Below are 20,501 nucleotides of genomic sequence, written 5' to 3' on the forward strand. Positions count from 1 at the left end.
TGGTAACACAAAAATGACCTCTAACGACACAAATTCTGCTCCAGCCCGTATATAGGCGTTACGTGTCCTTGTATTCTTTATAGTCATTGAACTTTAATTCGAGATTCACCTTTTTTTGGAGCTAAATACATGAAACACAAATTAAGAAAAAAGTATATATTTTTTTATTAACAATATAATACTAAAATACTTCTTTGGTTAACACGACAACTTAATACAAAAATATACAAAATTGCTTTGTAACTTATCAACTATGAAAATGGCACTTGCGGTAACAATTTAGTTTTAATAACATTAGAAAAAGCATGCATATAACAGCAACAAGCACCTATATAAAATTTACAGTTAATCAAGAAGGCTTTGTACGTTATATAACAGCGAAAAGATTACAAAAACAGGTTTATTTGAAAAAAAAAGTTTTTTTTTGGTATTATGTAGTGCCTTAAATCTTTATTAGGTACCGCCTATTATCAAAGAGTATTTCGCCTAATTTAATACAAAAAAAAATAATAAATTTAACATTTACTTAATACTATAAAATAAATAACTCCTTTATTAAAAATTTGACATATATATCTAAAAAACAGTCTGTTTTAAGTGAAAATAGAAAATCTATATAAAAAAGGGTAAAGATATAAAATATAATACAGCTTATAGAGAGTTCTGTTGGTAAAAGTAGTGTAGCATTTGTAACAATTCATCCTAGATGATTTATGTTGCCTACGGAATTATAATGACAAGGAGTGTCTAGTTATACCATGCTCTAAGATTTCAAATTCGCTTAATAATGGGTAAACCGTTTTTTAAGGCAAAAAAATTGATGAATATTTCATTATTAAAACATACAAATAGTTGGCATTTAGATATATAAAAATAACGAAAAAAATATATACTATTACTGAAAACCTTAAAGCATACAACAACTAGATACATAATATAGTCAACTTCCTGTAGCTAACATTCAGTCATAATTTGACGTCAGCTAAGGGCACGCAGTTTAACTTATTATTTTGTTATTACTATTCAAGTTTCTTTGTGCTAATACACTAAATTTACTTTCAGAAAACACTTTTTTGATTAGTTTGCTTATCATAGTTGACAAATAAAAGAGATCTATAAGTTTAAATGCACTAAAAGTCTCATGAAAATCTCTTTTACTTGTTCTAAATTCTTGTACTAATATCAATAAACAAATTATAGGCATATGAAAAGACCAAGGAAGGACACAATACTATTTTTTTCTTGTTTGTTCTTATGTAAAGTGCATAAATCTTTCAGACATTGTGGGAAGGCTTGAATGATCTCAAGCCTGTTGATATAATCCTTGCTTAGTCTTTTTATTCAATGCTTTTGGACGTGTATATCATACCAGGGTTGTAAAAAAAAATAAATAGTTTCAACCCTGGTACCTACTGAAAAAGACCGAAAGTTCTATCGAAAAAATAATCGACGCTAGAGCAGGGTTTTTTGTTTGGTTTTGGGAGGCTTAGGCGGCGGACTCGGCGGTACTTCCCGCACCAAATTGACGGCTTCGATCAATCGGTACGACTGCCTGGTGAACGAGGTAGTACGACTATGGAGAAAACTCATGTTTTCGTTAATCGTCAGCTGACTAAAATCCACTCCTGAGTCTTTTTGTTTTGCCGGAACCGGCGGTGGTACCATCTGATCTTCCTCGCTTACGCTGGAGTCTGTAGTACCTATGACACATTTTTGTTCATTTTTATTTTATTACGCACGAAAAGTAAAGATTTTTTCCATAGCCGTTCAAAACTGGGTACCTACCTACTGAATCCCTATTGCTGCTGTTGCCCGAGCTGTTTGTAGTCCTAATTTGCAAAGAAACAACACTGTTGGGCCTAGAAAACTGTCCACTAGAGGGCCTGCTCAGGCGTTTTTCTCTTTCAACTTCTGAACGTAGAGGGCGCTTCGGATGTAACTTAATACAAAAAAAAGTTTACAAAATATCTATTAAGTAGGCACGTTAAAATATTTTTATTTTTTTTTGTTAGTACAAATTATACAGGGTCGCTCTTATGTATGGAAACGGTCGATTATTAGGTAAAATATAGGAGGTACCGCAAAAAGTTAAATATAAAAGTTATAGGGTTTATAAATATCTATTAGTGAGTAATAAATTTAAGTATACAGGGTCGTTCATAAAGGCGTGACACATCATAGTTTCATTTTTTTAAATAGAATCCCCTGTATATTACTGCATATTTCGGTTCTTCCTTTAATTCTAAGCAAAAATCGAAATACAAACGGTTGCTTTGAGATACATTGTGTGTATTTCGATTTTTGCTTAGAATTGAAATATGTAATAATATACTATGATGTGTCACGCCTTTATGAACGACCCTGTATACTTAAATTTATTACTCACTAATAGATATTTAAAAATCCCGAGGGGTGTCTCACTTGGGTAAAAAATGTACATGTACTGCCAAAATATCATCTTTCTACCAAGCGACTGCCAATCACAGCCAAGAAGACTGCCATGTAATTATTATAGGTGATTGCCGTAAGACTGCCAATGACTGCCAGCGACTGCCAAGAAAATGTACATGTAATTCCAGTAGTGAGACACCCCTCGAAAAATCCTATAACTTTGGTATTTAACTTTTTGCGGTACCTCCTATATTTTACCTAATAATCGACCGTTTCCATACAAAAAAGCGACCCTGTATACCCAATCTATCAAACTTATCCCAAAAAAAAACCAAAACCTCAGCCAAAAGAAATAAAAAAAATCTTCTATAAAATAATTACCTAAAATATCTACATTAACCTGTGTTCACAACTAAAACGCATGCTGTTGTTGAGGTTAAGAAAGAATCAAAACCTTAAACTCACTTCTTCCGTTAGTTCGATGGGTGGAGTGCCCACGCCAGATGGCGTCGTGACAGGGTCGTCGTTCGTGTACCACTGAGTACTGCCGGTAGAGGGCGACAACGATTGTTCCGGCTTGCTCCGCCTCCTTTTCGTCGACAGTTTGTGCGACTTCTTGTGACTCACCGGCGTTCCCGTCAAACTTTTCGACGGCGACAGTATCAGGCTTTTGGTGTAGTTCAGTTGAGACGATCGGCTAGAGAGAGAAATTAATTTGTTTTAGGTTATGTTTCCCGAGACAAAAAAAATATGTTATGAACCTTTGAATAAGAAGACTAAGGAAGGAGCATATCAAAAATCTTAGGTACACCGCGATGGGCCTCAAATATGGCCGACTTAAATTCCGGTTATTCAGTGCCGTTCTAATTTTATTTAAAAAATGTAAAACTATGATGTAGGGTAGACGTGGGGTAGATTCAATAATTTGTTATTTTATTTTACGTTGTGAATAAATGTTGGTAGTTATTAAAATTGTTAAAAAAATATATAATTCTAATAAAAATAGATAAGTTATAATAAGTTATTATTAACACAAACATCCGATACGCTACTGAAGCAGGTAAGTCAAATTAACGTATCAAAATTCTATGACAAGTAGTAAATAAAAGCTAAAATGCAAGAAAACTATATAATTTAGTTAATTTAAGTGAATTTCATAAATGATCAGTTTACTACACGTATGTATATTATATAGTCACTTACTAGCGAAAAGTTGTTCCATTATTTCACTCAATTTTTGCCGAGATCTACCGCACGCTACACAACCAACTATTTTAGAGTCTTTTTCGATAAATCGCGAGTGTCACTGTTAATTTAAGTTCTGCCACAATTTCCATCTAGATTTACTACCTTTATACAAATATCAGTAGTAGAATAAATAATAAATAACATAAAATAAGCTCCGTAAAGACTGACAAATCCACAAAATTTCAAATCAAATTCAAATGTGTCAAATGAATCGTCAAACAGAACTGTCAAGGATCCCCACCCTAGAGAGCTTTTTCCGCCCACCATGCATGAATACATGGATAGCATTATGCTCCTTAGTCTTCTTATTCAAAGTTATGAACCAAAGCGACCCAAATATGCATGCTGCATGCAGATAAATCTGGTGCTATTTACCGTTGGGAACGAAAAACCCTAGGTTCGTCCTGGATTGTGTTAGTGTGCGGACGTTAGTTATTAATAGGTTATAAATCTAATTTAATAAAATGGTTAAACTATAGTGTTAAGCTAGAGACGACGCTTGTCGGTTATGGGTTAGGGTCAGCTTGCTAAGTCGTTTCCTTCTGAAAAAAGAAGTAAAAACCATGTGTTCTTTCTACTAAATAACCCTACTGATATTTCTGTCTTCAGATTTTGTTAATATGTTTTTCGAAATCGTGCAGTCCGTACAGAAAAATAATTAAAACTTACTCAGGGGTTATGGTGACGTCGGATAATCTAGTATCACTGGCCGTGCTGTGGTGTCTTCGCATTAGGACGTCGTTTTGTAACTTTACATCACAATCCTATAAGAAAAAAAAGTAAAAAATAATAAAAATTGGTAATAAAACATCCTGCACCACTAAATATTAAGCTAGAATCTATAACACTCAATATCATTATTTAGTTATAACGTTAGACCATAAACTAATTAGACACTCTCTTAAATCAAATTCCTGAAGCCAACATAAATAAAGATTTGATGTCACAGCAGGGCAAAATCTTAATTTCTTCCTGGATATTTTTAACTAATGGGTAAAGGAACTAATATCACAACATTATTTATTCGGAGCCGTAGATCATATAACAACTAGACCCATAATTTCGTCAATATCTTGTAGCCAACATTAATCATCGTTGAAGCCAATTCAGAGCAAAATAAACTGATTTTTCTTTGATATTTTTACCTATTATATAAATAAAGTAACATTATTTACTGAAAATCTTAAACTATACTACAACTAGACGTATAATTTCGTTAAGTTCTTGTTGCCAACATTAATCATGTTTCACGTAAGTTGAAGACACAAAAAACTCCTTTCTTTTAACTTCAAGAACTGACTATAGATTTTTAAGAGTGAAATTATAACATTATTTATATATGTACTGAGATTCTTAGACTATACAACAACTAGACACATCTCTTTTTTAACTCCTTGACGCCAACATGAACTAGAATTCTACGATAGGGCTACAAGAACTTATATCATCTTTGAAACTTTTAAAAATGAAAAAGAGAAAAAAACAATTTCATAAAAACATGAACTCTTATAACATTATTTACTTAAAACCGTAGACCATACAACAACTAGACACTTATTTCCGTTAACTTCTTGTAACCAACATAAACCACAATTTGACGTCAATTGAGGGCAAAAAATCACATGTCGTTATTTTAACACAAAACTATTATTTGTTCAACTTACTCTTTTGCCGTATTTCTTCTCAACATCACTTCTAAACACTTCAAAACACTCCTCCAATCTCTTCTGAAGCGGTTGCAAGTTTCCTGGCGCTTTCTGCTTGTGAATCTGTACACACAGATCCAACAGAGGAATCTGGTCAGCAATCAGGTCTTTCAGTCTATTAACAAGCACTTCATCATCGGGATGGTGCACCAAGTAGTCAGGATGAAAAAAGACGTCTTCGTAGTTTTTGACGCCTCCCATAACTGCGGCGTCTAATATACCTGAAAAGAAAAAGTTATTGAAAAAAATCTTGTTGAAAATAAATGTATATTTTACCATTTAATGTCATGCTCAAAGGATTGATCTGCATGTTCTCATCCCTGTTATAACTAGTAACATAACCCGCAAGTACTTTATTCTTACTCTCCAAGGTTTCTATGGCGTTTCTCAATGGAGAAATCTCTTTAACTGTCATACTTTCCACCGGGAACCACCTGAGAATACCAGGAAGCGGATATGTCGTCACAAGCTCCGTTCTTTCGAGCCACAAGTGGGCAAACTCATTATCCGTTTCTATGAAAGGGTCCTTCCTACTGAAAGGCCTCGAAAACGTGAACTTTTTTATGTTGTTCACCCTGTAGAATTTGACTATCTGCTCGCACACCGGTTTACCGGAAAATCTTTGCTTCTTTTCCTCCATCACTGGGTCCACTTTATTGATCTGGACGTCTGCGAAAGAAAAATTGCAATTAAAGTAGAATTTTTCGGGGATTCACTGAACACTTACATTGTTTGTCCGAATTCTTGATGTCATCGCCAGGGGGTGTCAGTTTATTCAGCAACTGAGCTTTCGGAAACTCGTTCATGATTCTGCCGTTGAATTCTTGCAGTCTCTCGTATTCTTTACCCCTGTATATAAAAACTTTGTTTTGGAGGAATTGTGGGAATCCCCTGCCAAAGTACCCCACCCTGAAATACTCCGGTTCCGGTCTTGCTACTTTCATGATGTTATCATAGAATTTAGACAGCTGATTATGAAGCTGACTCAGTTCTTCATAGTCGAAGGTTTCTTGTTCATATTGCTGTGCTAGTTCCTTACATTTTTCTATAGCATATTCCCACATCTACAACAGAGAAAACCAGTAGTTTAAAACACGCAAAAATATGCTCCTGTTTGTTGTAAATTAAAACCTTAGATCATGAAACAACTAGACACTGTCTCCCAGATCATTACCTTGAAGCCAACATACAATATATTGATTGTAGAGGTCTATAACCGTACTAACCTTTCCGTTATTGAAGTTTCCGATGATCTGATTATACAGGGCCGTCTTTAGTTGCCTGTGCGTCTTGGCATTTACGGCAAATTTGCTGAAAAGTAATGGAAGAGATTCGTCTGACCATCTGAGTAGTTTCGTGTGGAGTTCTAAAGCAAAGGCTGCTTCTGTGTAGTTTTCACACTCTATGTGCAAGTCGACGAGTTTGTTCATGTAGCGAATATACATCTCCTTTTTGTTGATTTCCGAATAGAAATCCTAAAAATTTTTGTTTTTAGGTAAAAAATTCTTTAAATCAATATATAAGCATTACATACCAACAAATTCACGGTACAACTCATGGTATTCTCCTTATTCTCATCAGACAGTATATTCCTGTACTCCAAAAGACTCTCCATCAACCTTGACACAATCAGCACAAACTTCACACCTTCCTCCTTCATTGAAGTGTGCTGATCACAAAGTTTGAACATGATATCGTGAAAAAGACGCCTATAATCGGCATCACCACGCCCACCTTCAAACAACGCGTCTAACTTCACGATCATCTCGTTCTCGAAATCATCAAAATTCGCCTTAGTATGACTGGAATCACGTTTCGTGTCCCCAAAGCTCTCATCCTCAAGACGAGAAGAGTAAAACTCACACTGCATCATGTCGAAGAATATGGGAATGGTAGCCTTCCTTAATTCAGGCTCAGGGATCAAGGTCATTTCCAGGATCAGTCCCACTAAAGACGGTACAAAATGAACCTTGTGCTGACCCAAATTGAACCACATAGACCGAATTTCGAAGCCCATTTCACGACGCATGTCGCTGTATTGGTTCACTATTCTCGTTCGCTTGTTAAAAGAAAATCTTTCCAATTGCAAGGCATCTTGGGTCATGAAAGCTATGGCACAATGGAAGAAATTACTCCAGGCATCGTGCTCAAATTTTGAGAAAAAACAATCTCTGATGGTGTGAGAGAAGAATCTTAAAGATTTCAGGATGGTATGGTTCTGGAGCAGTACCATGTCGCACCAGTCTCTGGGAAAGGCAGAATTGCTGACCAGTTCTTTGAAAACTACGAGGATTTCCATGAGGAAGTCCAAGACGTCGAAACTAGTCAGGAATTTCTGGATGTAGTTCGAATAGTGTTCTGGAGTCATTTGTCTGAACACGTCTAGCATTACTGCAACCAACTGACTCTGCAAATGTCAGAATAATTTAAATAAAAGTGTCTTTAAGTTTAATTGAAATCAAAACAAATTAAACCTGTCGTCTATGACCCGTTTTAAACCATAAATTATTAAACAATCCTTACCGCTTGTGGATGGTCTCTGTCCATTTTGATATGACTCTGAATAATAGTCCTCAAATCAGTGTTAATAATCTGCGTAATGTCCTTGAAAGTAGATCCGATATCCTTGCGAAAGAGCAATTCCATCATGTCACTCAGTATCTTGATGCAAAGCTCCACCTAAAAAGTTCGCCAGTGCAAAAAAGCATATTCTTGGGAATCCCATAGACAATAAAAGACTATTGAACGATATAGATACAGGAATTGAGTGTTGGAATAGTTTGAAAATTTTTCTTTGATCGAATATATACAGATGACGTTATTCTAACTTATTTTTATGATGGATTTTAGTCAATTTTTTTTTTTTTGGTAAATATACCAAATTTCGATATACACAAAATAAGGTAGAATAAGCCAAAAGCTAGTATAAAAAAGCCTAAACTGACAGAAAAAAATAACTTACCTTGAAACCAGAGTAAATATGAGCAATTTACTTAAGATGTTCACAAAAATACAAAAAATTTTGAAAAAAATGATCAAAAAAAAATTGAAAAAGTATATTTTTTATATTTTTGAAAAAAAAACACTTAGAAATTGGTCTCCTTTGACTTTAGGGCTCAAACTCACTGACGACCAGGTCGCAACGACCTGGCCTCGCACAGTGGGGTATTTGACACAGATAGTTGACCGAAATTTTTTTATGTAGACCTTATATAAATTATTGCTATTTTCAATTAAAGAGGAAATAATATGAACAAAATAAAGGATAATTCGTCGATTCTAAACAAAGAAAGAAAAATCACTGTTCCAGTGTTTCCACGGTCAATGCCACTAATGCCAGTAGTAATATCGCAACTAATACTACTAATGCTAAGACTGATCCGCGAGCAATGCCCATACCACTAAAGTCGCTACTAATGTCAAATTGTGCTATACAGCTAATGGCACTAATGCGATCGCTGTGTACACAACAATGCCATCGCGGTTTACACCTCGCATTAGTATATCACTGATTGGCAAATTAGAGGAAACCAAGAATGTTTTTCTCATTTTATCAGCAAAATCGCAAAAAGTCGCAGTATTTTATTTTACTGTATGAAAGCCCAATGTTTACTAAGTAAAACGTATATAGACAATATGCTGAATTCTTCGAAATGCGTAACTAAATCTCTAAGTATAATAAAAATGTCACAAATTTAATCAAATTTTCTGAACGCCTAACTTTTAGTTGCAAAAAAAATCGTTAGTATAGAGAATATCAAAATAAACAATACGTTTTTGTAGAATACATACCTGCAGCTTGCTGAGCCATTTTCAATCAAAACAATAATATCAACGTAAAAAGAGCACAAGAACAACAACAATTTATAATTTTAAACATAAAATTTAGCCATACCTCTTATCTGTGAAACTTTGACGTTTCGTTGAAACAAATAAATGCAACTAAACACGCCCATAGCAACGCCATTCATGGCAGAGATGATTTAACTTATCATTTATCTTTTTTTGGGAAATCTTAAACACATTTGCTTTTTCGAATTTCGATCACCTTTTTCATGCTAATACCCCACCGTGGGACGGCCAGGACGTTAGTGTGCGCTATATCATTTGATTTAATGGTTTTAGAGGTAGCTGCGGCCTGGCCGGTGCGACCTGGTCGTCAGTGTGTTCGAGCCCTATAAACCATGACTTTTTTTAAATTAAAAAAGAAATTTCGATTTTTTATACTTTTGTGGTCATCTCAAGCAATAAAAATACCATAAATAAAGCTAATCTGTGGATCTATAGTGTCTATAAAAACTATATCTCTAAAAATCTCTATCGCTCAATAGTCCAAAGCCGTGATTAGTGCCCAAAAATTAAAAGCATCACCATGATTTTATGCATATATGTTTGTGTTGATATACCTTTCTCTATAAATGATCGAAATTAAAAATAATTCAACAAGCAACAAAAATCGCATTTTTATTTATTTTTTTTTTAAATCGAATACCCTGTATATCTTTATTCTATTTATCTTGTTATGAGCTTTCTAAAAATTGGTCAAGTGCGAGTCGGACTCGCGCACGATGGGTTCCGTACCATTCATTATCTATACAACATTAGCAACTATATTATTATAAACTTTTTCTCCGATTTAGCTGAAATTTTGAATGCGCGTATAAGTAATTTAAAAAAAAGGAAGAAACACATTACAAAAAATTGTATTAATCAATAATAAATATGTAAAAATTAAAAAGAAAACGATTAAAAAAAGTCGCCTTGACTAGGATTCGAACCTGCCTCACTACGGCTCCAACGTCATAGCAGCGTAAAGTCCTAACGCTTTAACCACGCGGCCACCGAGAACTTGAAAGATCTACGTAAAATTATTACTTAAAAGATAATGTTTAGTGAAAGTACTTTTTTATTTATAAACATTTATTTAATTCTGTTTTTAGTATTTGTTCTTATAGCGACAACATAGATACATTATCTGTGAAAATTTCAACTGTCTAGCTATAACGGTTCATAAGATAGACCTGCATCAATGACACCGAACCAGAGCTAAACCGAAATAAAAATGCGACTACGTGTGCCTGTTGAATCACGTTCATTTCGCATCGTACTGTTGTACATTTGCAGCGGTTATATACGTTTTTATCACCTCTTCTGAGTATCCCACGTGTTCAGTGACGCAATGTTTGGACGTTCCAAGCAGCTGAGCGACCTTGGCCACGGATTTGTTTTGTCTCCGACCATCTTGCCGCATCGCAACACCCTATAAGACCCATTGTACCACTACATACTCAAAACTACTGGTAAAAAGATTGTTTGGGACACCCTCTATATATGCCCAGGTTTAGTACGGTTAATGTAGACAAAAAATAATTAAAATAAAAGTTTTTTTGACAAATAACGTAATTCTACTCTGACGGAAATATGCCTCAAGATGCCCAGAACCTAGATTTTTTTTGTTATAAATACATGCACATGCGTTTTGAAATTGTTGTCATTTGTACAATAATCGACATATATCTCTGAATTCTAGCTTGACTAACTATTAATAACAAATGTCTCCATGCAAACAGAAAATGAAATCCCTTTTTGGATCTAATATGCAAATTTTCAAAATTAAAAATCTGAAATTTTTTGTATATAAAATAGAATTCTAAACCTAAGTTTACCAGTACTTTAATTGTTTTCAATTTTCTGTCAAAAATGACATTTGCTAAGCGTAGCCACTTCCGTTTAAACCGGAAATGTCAAGATGCGAACTATTCTTAACCTAAAAAATTCAGATTTTTATCTATTAAACCTCACAAATCGTCAAAAAAATGTTTTTTTGTAAATAAATACTATAGACCTGAAATTTTAATCATGAATTTCATTCATTAATGTAATATGTCGATAATCATATAAATAACGTACAATTATTATCTCAAATGCTGATATTTCACACACAAAATTCTTCTCTTTTCTGTAAACTACTATGCTTAATATTACAAGGATATTACTGAAGAACTAACCTCTACTAAGACGGTAACAACAATATTTAGTAACAAATAAAAATTTAAGTAGTATAATGCGTTCTATTTTCGTTGAATTTGTTTTAACAATAAATTTAAATTAACTATCAACAATATTAAACTGAAAATATGCCAATAAAGTAATGTTAAACATCAAAATGACAGGCATTGACATTCTCTCTCAAAAACAACTGTATATTGACTGAAACAAAGTCAATAATGTCATCAACGTCATCTGTAAAATACAGACACATGAATCTCTGTTTGCCCAAGGTAAAAAAAACAAGATTATTTTGTCATTAGTGTTATTTTGAATGTCAAAATGACTAGGCACTGTTGAACGCCTCAAATATAAAACTACTTGAATATTGTTGTACCATTATTACCAATCCCAACTACCAACAAAACTGGACAAAAAGCTAGTCAAAAATTACACCCTACATACGTCATTTAAATTACCCTATCATGACACGGTGACACAAAGTGTCAAAATATTGTGACCTCAGATAAATTATTTTAACACTGCTTGTCATATTAATGTCAAAACTAGGAAAACTTAAATGACGTTTAAATTTCTAGTATTAGGCTCCAGAAGATTTAAACAAAAAAAATATCCTGGAATTTATCATGCATTGGAAAAGTTAAAGGTTGTAAATTAAAGAAATAATTTTAGATTGTAGAAAATAAAATAGTCAAACTATCAAAAGTGCTTTAAGAATTTGCAAAAAGTGGTGCTAATTTTGTTTTTTTTTTCTACAGGAATTATAAGAGTCAATTTACACATCAAAATGTTTATTTAAAATTGTATGATTAGTATTATTTGTTTTTTTTTATAAAAATGTGTTATTATTGTTAACTAGAAAAAATCACAAGAGGAATATGAAACTTTTATTGTCATAATATTTTCAAATAGCCCAGAGAAAAGTAAATAAAAAATCTGTATCACTTCTGGTTAACAAGATTCCGGTAATGTACGTGAAAATGTCGTTTTTTAACTAAATATTTATAAAAACTACTCTAAATAACTCAGTAAATTAACAAAAATTACATTTTCAATGCATAAAAAGACTCTTAAAAAATGAAAACTAGTAAAATAGTACAGAAAAGGTATGAAATACCTAAGTTTTTTGATCAACGGTGGCCAAGGTGTCTCTGTGCAAGTTTTTTTCCGTTTTCGACCTTGAAATTCAACGAGAAAAATCATGCGTTTATTTACAATGTTTACAGTAAGGACAGAATTAAAGTGTATTGGGCTAGAAATGTTTTTTTCTTGGTGAAAAAGATATGTAGAAAATGAAGATATGGGTGCTAATGTAGAATGTATTTATACAGTGTGATCAATAAAAAAAACAGAAAATTGTTTTGTGAGAAAAATTTTTAAAATAACTGAAAAAAAAAATATTTTGTGTTTTCTGTGAGACCTTATCACATAACTGATCACACTGTATATGTTGTGTGCAATGTTTTTAGTATAAATGTTTGCATGTTTTTTAGAAAAATCACGTTGCAATTCGTCAGCTTGTAATATTTACAAAAATATTATCATGGAGCCTATTCACATATATACTATAAATTAAATTAAATAAATGACACTATTTACACTGCTTGAAAGCTTCTTGTCTATAACTACTTACTGAGGTAAAAAAATAACGTATATACAGTGTGACTCAGTAAAAACTACGAAAAATGGAATTTCAAATTTTTGACGCTGACAGCTGCTGTCATTGTCAATACAAAAACTTTGGCTGTTAGACATAGACAAGGTTTGAACTGAAATGACGTTTTTACAACACTCATTATATACAAATGTAGTAAAATAAATAGATTGTAAATAAAAAAAATTTAATACAATAATCCTCAGTAAGTAGCCCAAAAATAACATAGAACAAATAATATTTGAACATAAAAACCACCATACGATCGAGAAAAAAAGGGGTCAGAGTAGGCTTTCAATGTAAACAATTTTATATGTAAAATGCCAACTCGACGCCGTTTTTTTTTCAATCATACGGTATTTTAAAGCACATAAACAGTTTTTTTTCAGCACTTACCTCATCTTTGGCCTCAATCAACTCTTTAACTTGCCTGGTTATCATCGGTAACATAACCTCCCTACATTCAGGATACTGGAACAGTTTGCTGTGCACTATATCGTTGATGGTCATCATTTTCTGCTTGGTCAGTCTTCCTTGGGGCAGGTTGTTCAAAAATTCGCACAACAATTTGCTAGAAACCGTATTAATATCACTTATGGTCAAAAAATGAGGTTAGAAATTTTTTAACGTCACTTATGACAGTTCAAACGTCATTTTAAGTCTTACCTGAACTCGCATCTGTCAAAAATAAGCAAGATTTCCGGGATGATGGTGGGCAGGTACTTCAAACAGGCTCCTTGGTCCAAAAGGAATTCTTTCTCTTCCATGGACATCAAGTAGATGATGTCGTGCAAGAGTTCTCTCATGCTCTGAACAAAATCATCGTCGGGGTTGATTTCCTGGTAGACTTCCAGGAATAAAATCCTGGATCTCGCCACGAATCTCATGATATACTGTAATCCTTTCATGGTTTGTAGTATTAATTTTTCGTTGTTCCAACTGGACACCGTTTTGTTGATCACCATTTTCAGGATTATGATCAGCTTTCTAATAAATAAGTTAAAATATGTATACAGGGTGTTTCAAAACAAATGCGAAAAACTTTAGGGGGTGATTCCTTGTTCAAAATAAAGGGTAGTTTGCTTTATAAACGTTGGGTCAAAAGTCAACCATTAGGGAGATATCGCGGTACAAAGATGGCGGAAAAATAATGTTTTTATTTTTTATCTTGAAAACGAAAAGAGATAGACTAATGAAATTTTATGGAAGCATTACTGTTATGAAAACACACTTTCAGGTAATTTTTTTACTTTTTTAAAATGAGTGGAAGGGGTTGAAATAGACTACCCCTATCAATCTTGTTAACGAAATTTAAAGAAAAATCTTATCAAACACATGCAAATGCTTTAATTTGGATAGTTTAGTTTGTTTAGAAACTTTTTTACCTCTTGTGTTTTTTTGATAAAACTCACCGATTGGAAATTAAAAATAAAATGTAAAGCATTACATGTCAGGACAAAAAACATTTTTAGATTAAGAATCTAGTGATAATAACGATAATAATAATCATCTAGATAATAACGTATTGCAGTAGAGTAATGTCAAATAAAATAATATTAGAACATCCTAAAAGTAACAGCGGCCGACTAGATTTTTTTCTAAAAAATTACAGCAGCCCACTAGATTCTTTATCAGAAAATGCTTTTGTCCTGACATGTAATGCTTTACATTTTATTTTTTAATTTCAAATCGGTGAGTTTTATATGAAAAAATACAAGAGATAAAAAGTTTCTAAACAAACTAAACTATCAAAGTTAATTTTTTTTGCATGTGTTTGATAAGATTTTTCTTTAAATTTCGTTAACAAGAATGATAGGGGTAGTTTATTTCAACCCCTTCCACTCATTTTAAAAAAGTGAAAAAATTACCAGAAAGTGTGTTTTCATAACAGTAATGCTTCCATAAAATTTTATTAGTCTATCTCTTTTCGTTTTCAAGATAAAAAATAAAAACATTATTTTCCGCCATTTTTGTACCGCAATATCTCCCTAATGGTTGACTTTTGACCCAACGTTTATGAAGCAAACTACCCTTTATTTTGAACAAGGAATCACCCCCTGAAGTTTTTCGCATTTGTTTTGAAACACCCTGTATATATACAGGGTTAGGTCAAAAATTTAGTGATCATAGATCAAGTAATAATGTAGATACATAAAAAAATCGGTGACAAAATTACAAATTTTCCTATACGACACTGTGTATATGTTTCTAATGCTTACCTGTAAGCCAGGGTTGCGCTAAAACTCTCTTTGACGTACACGTCGAGCACAGGCTCGAAGTGCAAGTACTGGAAATCTGTGGTGACCAAATTGATGATGCGCAGCAAACACTCAAAGACCATGATGTCGTACCGGCTGCTCTCTGTAGTGTCCATCAGAATGCAAAATAGGGCGTCCAAGATGTCCTGGAGAAATTTCACAACCTCGTTGTTGTCCACTTGCATGAAATCCTCTAAAGATTTGGACACGGTCTCTTTGTGGGTAGTCCAATTCAATAGACCCAAAAGATTTACTAAAAAAGTAATAAAATATAAAATATAAATGCATACTCTTCAAGGTATATGTCAATGTCCCATCCAACTTGACTGTACGGTAAATAGCGTCGTCTGTGACCCGTTTTAACCCAAAAACTATATAAGAAAACAAAGTTTCTTACCGTTTTGCGTGAGCTTAGTAGAACAAATATTGATAGAAATATTAAAACAATCCTTCAAGTTCGCTGTAAGACCGGGAATCTGAACTTTTTGCCCGTCTTTGATCTCCGTGACAAAACAGGGTAATTTCAGGTAATCCAAGCCTGTTTCGTCGAACTTTTTGTAGTCGATTTTGTAGACGATCAGGCTGTGTTGGGCATCAGGCAATGTCACGCCATTTTCTTGCATCAGCTTCAAATAAGCCATGGCAAAAGGTTTCTCGTTTTTATCTTTGGCCTCGTTCGTTGAGCGATGCTTGAAAGTGAACTTTAGGTGACTCGATTTGAATTCTTCTATTCTTAGGGCTATTTTGAACGTTTCAAACCATTGTGGTTTGTCTTCGTGGTAGTATATAACTGATCTGTATTCACTCAATTCAGAAACACCACCTCCTAGGCTTATAACTTCCTGAAGAATTAAAAAAAAAACAGCCATATTAAAATACCTTGGCGGTCAAGCTGATTTTCTTTAGGATTTTTATTTAATGGGTAGACGTCCTCCATCGTAATTTCTGTGCTAACATGACGCCGTTTTTTTTTTCGATTTATTACAGATTTTTTGTTTTGAATTTTAATTTATTTTTAAAATTAATACAAAACAAGATGTGTCAAATTTATTTCCACCAAAAAAATTGAAGGATTTTAAATGAAATTCCATATTTTTTTACTAGTGCAGTGGCTATAAAATTGCTCCATTTATAGTATACAATAACCATATAATAATCTATACGGACTGGTTTTTAAAATATAATTTTTAGATTATATTCCTTTGAAATTAATTAAAAAAATATGTTTTATTGTATTGGTCTAGCTGATAACGTTTATCTTTTAAAAACAAAAAAAAAACAACCAAAAAACACCGATTTTGTATATGGAAAGTGCTTAAAAGAATATAAAATTGATAAATAATGTGTTTATGTATGTTTCAGTTGAATTAGCTAAAAAAAAAAATACAACACCCAGTTGTGACGCACCCTGTATACACCAAGATATTTGGCCTATTTTTGTATGATTAATTCTAAAGAAGATGCTAATATTAAGATTCACAATTTTTAGTGAGATTTTGTGAATTGTATAAAAAATTAATTTAAAAATATGGCCATACTTCAAAAACTACTCAGTATAAATTATGACATTATATTATCTTCGAAATGAGAATTTTTTGGCAAATCTACTAATCTAAAAAATATATAGCATTTCATTTAATAAGGAACAACTTTGGTAAGATAAATAACTAAGTTTGAATAATCCCGTATACAGGGTGTTTCAAAACAAATGCGAAAAACTTCAGGGGGTGATTCCTTGTTCAAAATAAAGGGTAGTTTGCTTCATAAACGTTGGGTCAAAAGTCAACCATTAGGGAGATATTGCGGTACAAAGATGGCGGAAAAATAATGTTTTTATTTTTTATCTTGAAAACGAAAAGAAGACTAATAAAATTTTATGGAAGCATTACTGTTATGAAAACACAGTTTTGGTAATTTTTTCACCTTTTGAAAATGAGTGGAAGGGGTTGAAATAAACTACCCCTATAATTCTTGTTAACGAAATTTAAAGAAAAATCTTATCAAACACATGCAAAAAAATTAATTTGGATAGTTTAGTTTGTTTAGAAACTTTTTTATCTCTTGTATTTTTTTGATAAAACTCACCGATTTGAAATTAAAAAATAAAATGTAAAGCATTACATGTCAGGACAAAAAACATTTTCTGATAAAGAATCTAGTGGGCTGCTGTAATTTTTTTAGGAAAAAATCTAGTCGGCCGCTGTTATTTTTTAGGATGTTCCTAATATTATTTTATTTGACATTACTCTACTGCAATACGTTATTATCTAGATGATTATTATTATCGTTATAATCACTAGATTCTTAATCTAAAAATGTTATTTGTCCTGACATGTAATGCTTTACATTTTATCTTTTAATTTCCAATCGATGAGTTTTATCAAAAAAACACAAGAGGTAAAACAGTTTCTAAACAAACTAAGCTTTCCAAATTAAAGCATTTGCATGTGTTTGATAAGATTTTTCTTTAAATTTCGTTAACAAGAATGATAGGGGTAGTTTATTTCAACCCCTTCCACTCATTTTAAAAAAGTGGAAAAATTACCAGAAAGTGTGTTTTCATAACAGTAATGCTTCCATAAAATTTCATTAGTCTATCTCTTTTCGTTTTCAAGATAAAAAATAAAAACATTAATTTTCCGCCATTTTTGTACCGCGAATCTCCCTAATGGTTGACTTTTGACCCAACGTTTATAAAGCAAACTACCCTTTATTTTGAACAAGGTATCACCCCCTAAAGTTTTTCGCATTTGTTTTGAAACACCCTGTATAAAAAAATGTTAAAATATCAAATAGAAAAATTTACACTGAATTTTTTAATCTATGTTACACTGTACCTATATGTAATAATGTTAGATATTTTGAAAAATTAAAACATTTTATTTCTAAAAGATTTTTTTTCTAAAATTCCTCTGAAATGCCAAGTTATAAAAATATCCGAATATTAACCAAATTATTTGCAGTTTACTTAAAAAAATATTTATAGCTTTGCTTACCGGTATTTGTTGTCCTTTTTCGTTGCAAACCTTCACCACAACCTCCACATTTTTATCACTGGTTTTACTACCTTTAGTGAACTCTCCGTTGAGCAGAGTCAGGTAAAGGTCGTTCCTAACGTCTCCAGGCAAAATCACCTCGGAAAACCCCATTTTCCTAGCCCTAGACACATTTCCCAGCACCAAGTGCGGATTTTCATCCCTTACCTGGTTTTTAAAATCATTTCCATTAAATTTCCTTAAATTTTTACCAAAAAAAATGTATATTTACCTGCTTTAAATCACCTCTAAGAAGCTTCATGCTCACAAACAATGCTTGATTCTTGTTCTCCAATTTTTCTTTGCTGATAATCTTCCTCAGGGTTTGATCTAAATTATCTTTCTCACAGCTGAAGCAAATATTTACCATTAATAAACATTTTTTTTAATAACTAACTAAACTAACCTAACAAAAGGCACTGAAAATTCCTGATCCAAGTCTGTATCCAATTTTCCATTAATATAATTCGTTATATCCATTGCAGCTACTCCACAAGGCCTACGCATGTTCTCATAAGGGTTTTTCTTACTTGTCACGCTCATTGAACTCCTTCTGTGGTCAACTTCCTTTATATCCATCGATCCCACCCTTACCACGTGACAAATAAGAAAGATTTTTTCTTTTTCCAAGTCCTTTTTACCCAAATCCTGTAATAAATATCACTTACTTTATATGTATTTAGTTTTTTCATTCTGCACTCACTGTAAACATCACCCTCAAGTTATACATTTGATCTAGATCACTCATGAGTCCCTCTTTAGTCCACCGTACTACATAACTTTCCGTTATAGGTTTGTACTCTTTGGCATCGTACAGGGCCATCAAAAGTTCAGCATCTTCGGACATTTTAAACGTAAAATTCCTTACAGCCACTAAAAATATGTTTGAATACTGTTGGATTGCTGTTTTTGGTGGCGCATTCTTTACACTCTCCTGTAAAATAATAGATTAATTTTTTCTGCATAAAAAAAGGTTATTTGTATCATACCTTAGCTTTATTTAACCTTTCTGTAGCAGTTTTATGAAGATAGAACATCTGTAATGTACTACTTTTGTCTGGATTAATAAGATTTCCGTTTTTATCCCTTACAACCATATCTAAACCGAGTAGTTTATTTCCCATATCGATTTCTTCAGCCGCCTCCCTCGTAAGCCTCCTTAATTCATCTATTGGCAAAGTCCCGCTCACTATTTTACTTCTTAAGAATATTAGATCGTATATATTTGTTTTCATTTTCTCAAAATTCTCATCATGTGCCTAAAAAAATTAAAAACTGAAAATATTACCTAAAATCCACATAAATAAATATTTTACAATATATAAGGCCTTCCAGTGAGCCCCCCATTCCCTTAAAACCGAGGTTATCTCTTGACTAATGGGGGGATCTTTAAAAACAGGTCCTGTAGGATCAATTCTTTCGCATTTTTTGATATGAACATAGCTTTTGGGAAATATACCCAATGTGTTTCGTCGATTGGTGACATATCCATAATACCAGTCTGCTTCTTCTTGTAAAATGCATAAAGAATCACCAACAGTTAGAGTTAATTTAGCTTCATCCGGATCATTGAAGTTATATATAGCTAAAATAAATACATGTTAAATTAGTCTTTAGTTTTAACTGGAACCAATGATAGGAGTCTTAATTGTCCATTAAAGCCGTGTGACCTTACGAATGAACGAATCAATTAAAATAATATTCACGTATGTATTGAAACAATAGGAGAGTAGATTAAATATTTATTTTGTTCAAAATATAAAACAATGTTATAGAGGGGACTATATTAAATGAGAAATCTAGCAATGATGCTTTCAAAACCGCAGCCAGAACCACGATAATTGATTGAAATAATTAGATAATTAAAAGTAATCTACCCAGGAGAGGTGATTATTTTTAAAAAACTTAAAATAGTCAATTACCTATACCATAACTCTCCAATTCGTTCACACAATTCCAACCGTTCATTGTATTCCGATGAACATTAACCAGTGTTAAACATAAAATTCATTATCAAATTATTAAAGGGAAAACATAACAATCCACAAACACCTTATTTCTAGCATCACCATCGTATTTACCATTTTTTACCACTCCTTTCAAAGGAGATGCATCAAAATGATTAATCTTGCACTTGACAGGGCATCTCTTTTTAGCACTTTGTGTGAGAGGAAGATAGAGAACTAAACTGACCAATTAA

General features: G+C 32.7%; 1 protein-coding gene across 4 annotated transcripts; it reads right to left on the reverse strand.

The window, feature by feature from the left end:
* Positions 1 to 172: 172 nt before the first annotated feature.
* Positions 173 to 20,428, reverse strand: LOC115886712 (dedicator of cytokinesis protein 1). Of its 4 annotated transcripts, XM_030905982.1 has the most exons (22): positions 20,224 to 20,427; positions 19,618 to 19,886; positions 19,291 to 19,560; positions 19,005 to 19,235; positions 18,708 to 18,949; positions 18,534 to 18,651; positions 18,263 to 18,469; positions 15,664 to 16,108; positions 15,228 to 15,519; positions 13,675 to 13,995; positions 13,405 to 13,579; positions 10,492 to 10,605; positions 7,869 to 8,024; positions 6,880 to 7,752; positions 6,572 to 6,820; positions 6,073 to 6,409; positions 5,622 to 6,014; positions 5,304 to 5,566; positions 4,309 to 4,403; positions 2,857 to 3,088; positions 1,786 to 1,939; positions 173 to 1,700 (listed from the first exon to the last, which is right to left on the reverse strand). In XM_030905982.1, the coding sequence occupies exons 1-22, from the start codon at positions 20,267 to 20,269 to the stop codon at positions 1,453 to 1,455; spliced, it is 5,730 nt and encodes a 1,909-aa protein (XP_030761842.1). In that variant the 5' UTR covers positions 20,270 to 20,427; the 3' UTR covers positions 173 to 1,452. The 4 variants fall into 4 exon arrangements, 2 of the variants coding, with proteins under 2 accessions (XP_030761842.1, XP_030761843.1); XM_030905983.1 differs by lacking the exon at positions 10,492 to 10,605; XR_004050934.1 differs by lacking the exon at positions 173 to 1,700 and having other exon boundaries at positions 2,773 to 3,088.
* Between the last annotated feature and the right edge of the window lie 73 nt (positions 20,429 to 20,501).

The sequence above is a fragment of the Sitophilus oryzae genome, unplaced genomic scaffold (assembly GCF_002938485.1).
Source record: "Sitophilus oryzae breed Bouriz unplaced genomic scaffold, Soryzae_2.0 scaffold_494_pilon_pilon, whole genome shotgun sequence".
Classification (NCBI taxonomy): domain Eukaryota; kingdom Metazoa; phylum Arthropoda; class Insecta; order Coleoptera; family Curculionidae; genus Sitophilus; species Sitophilus oryzae.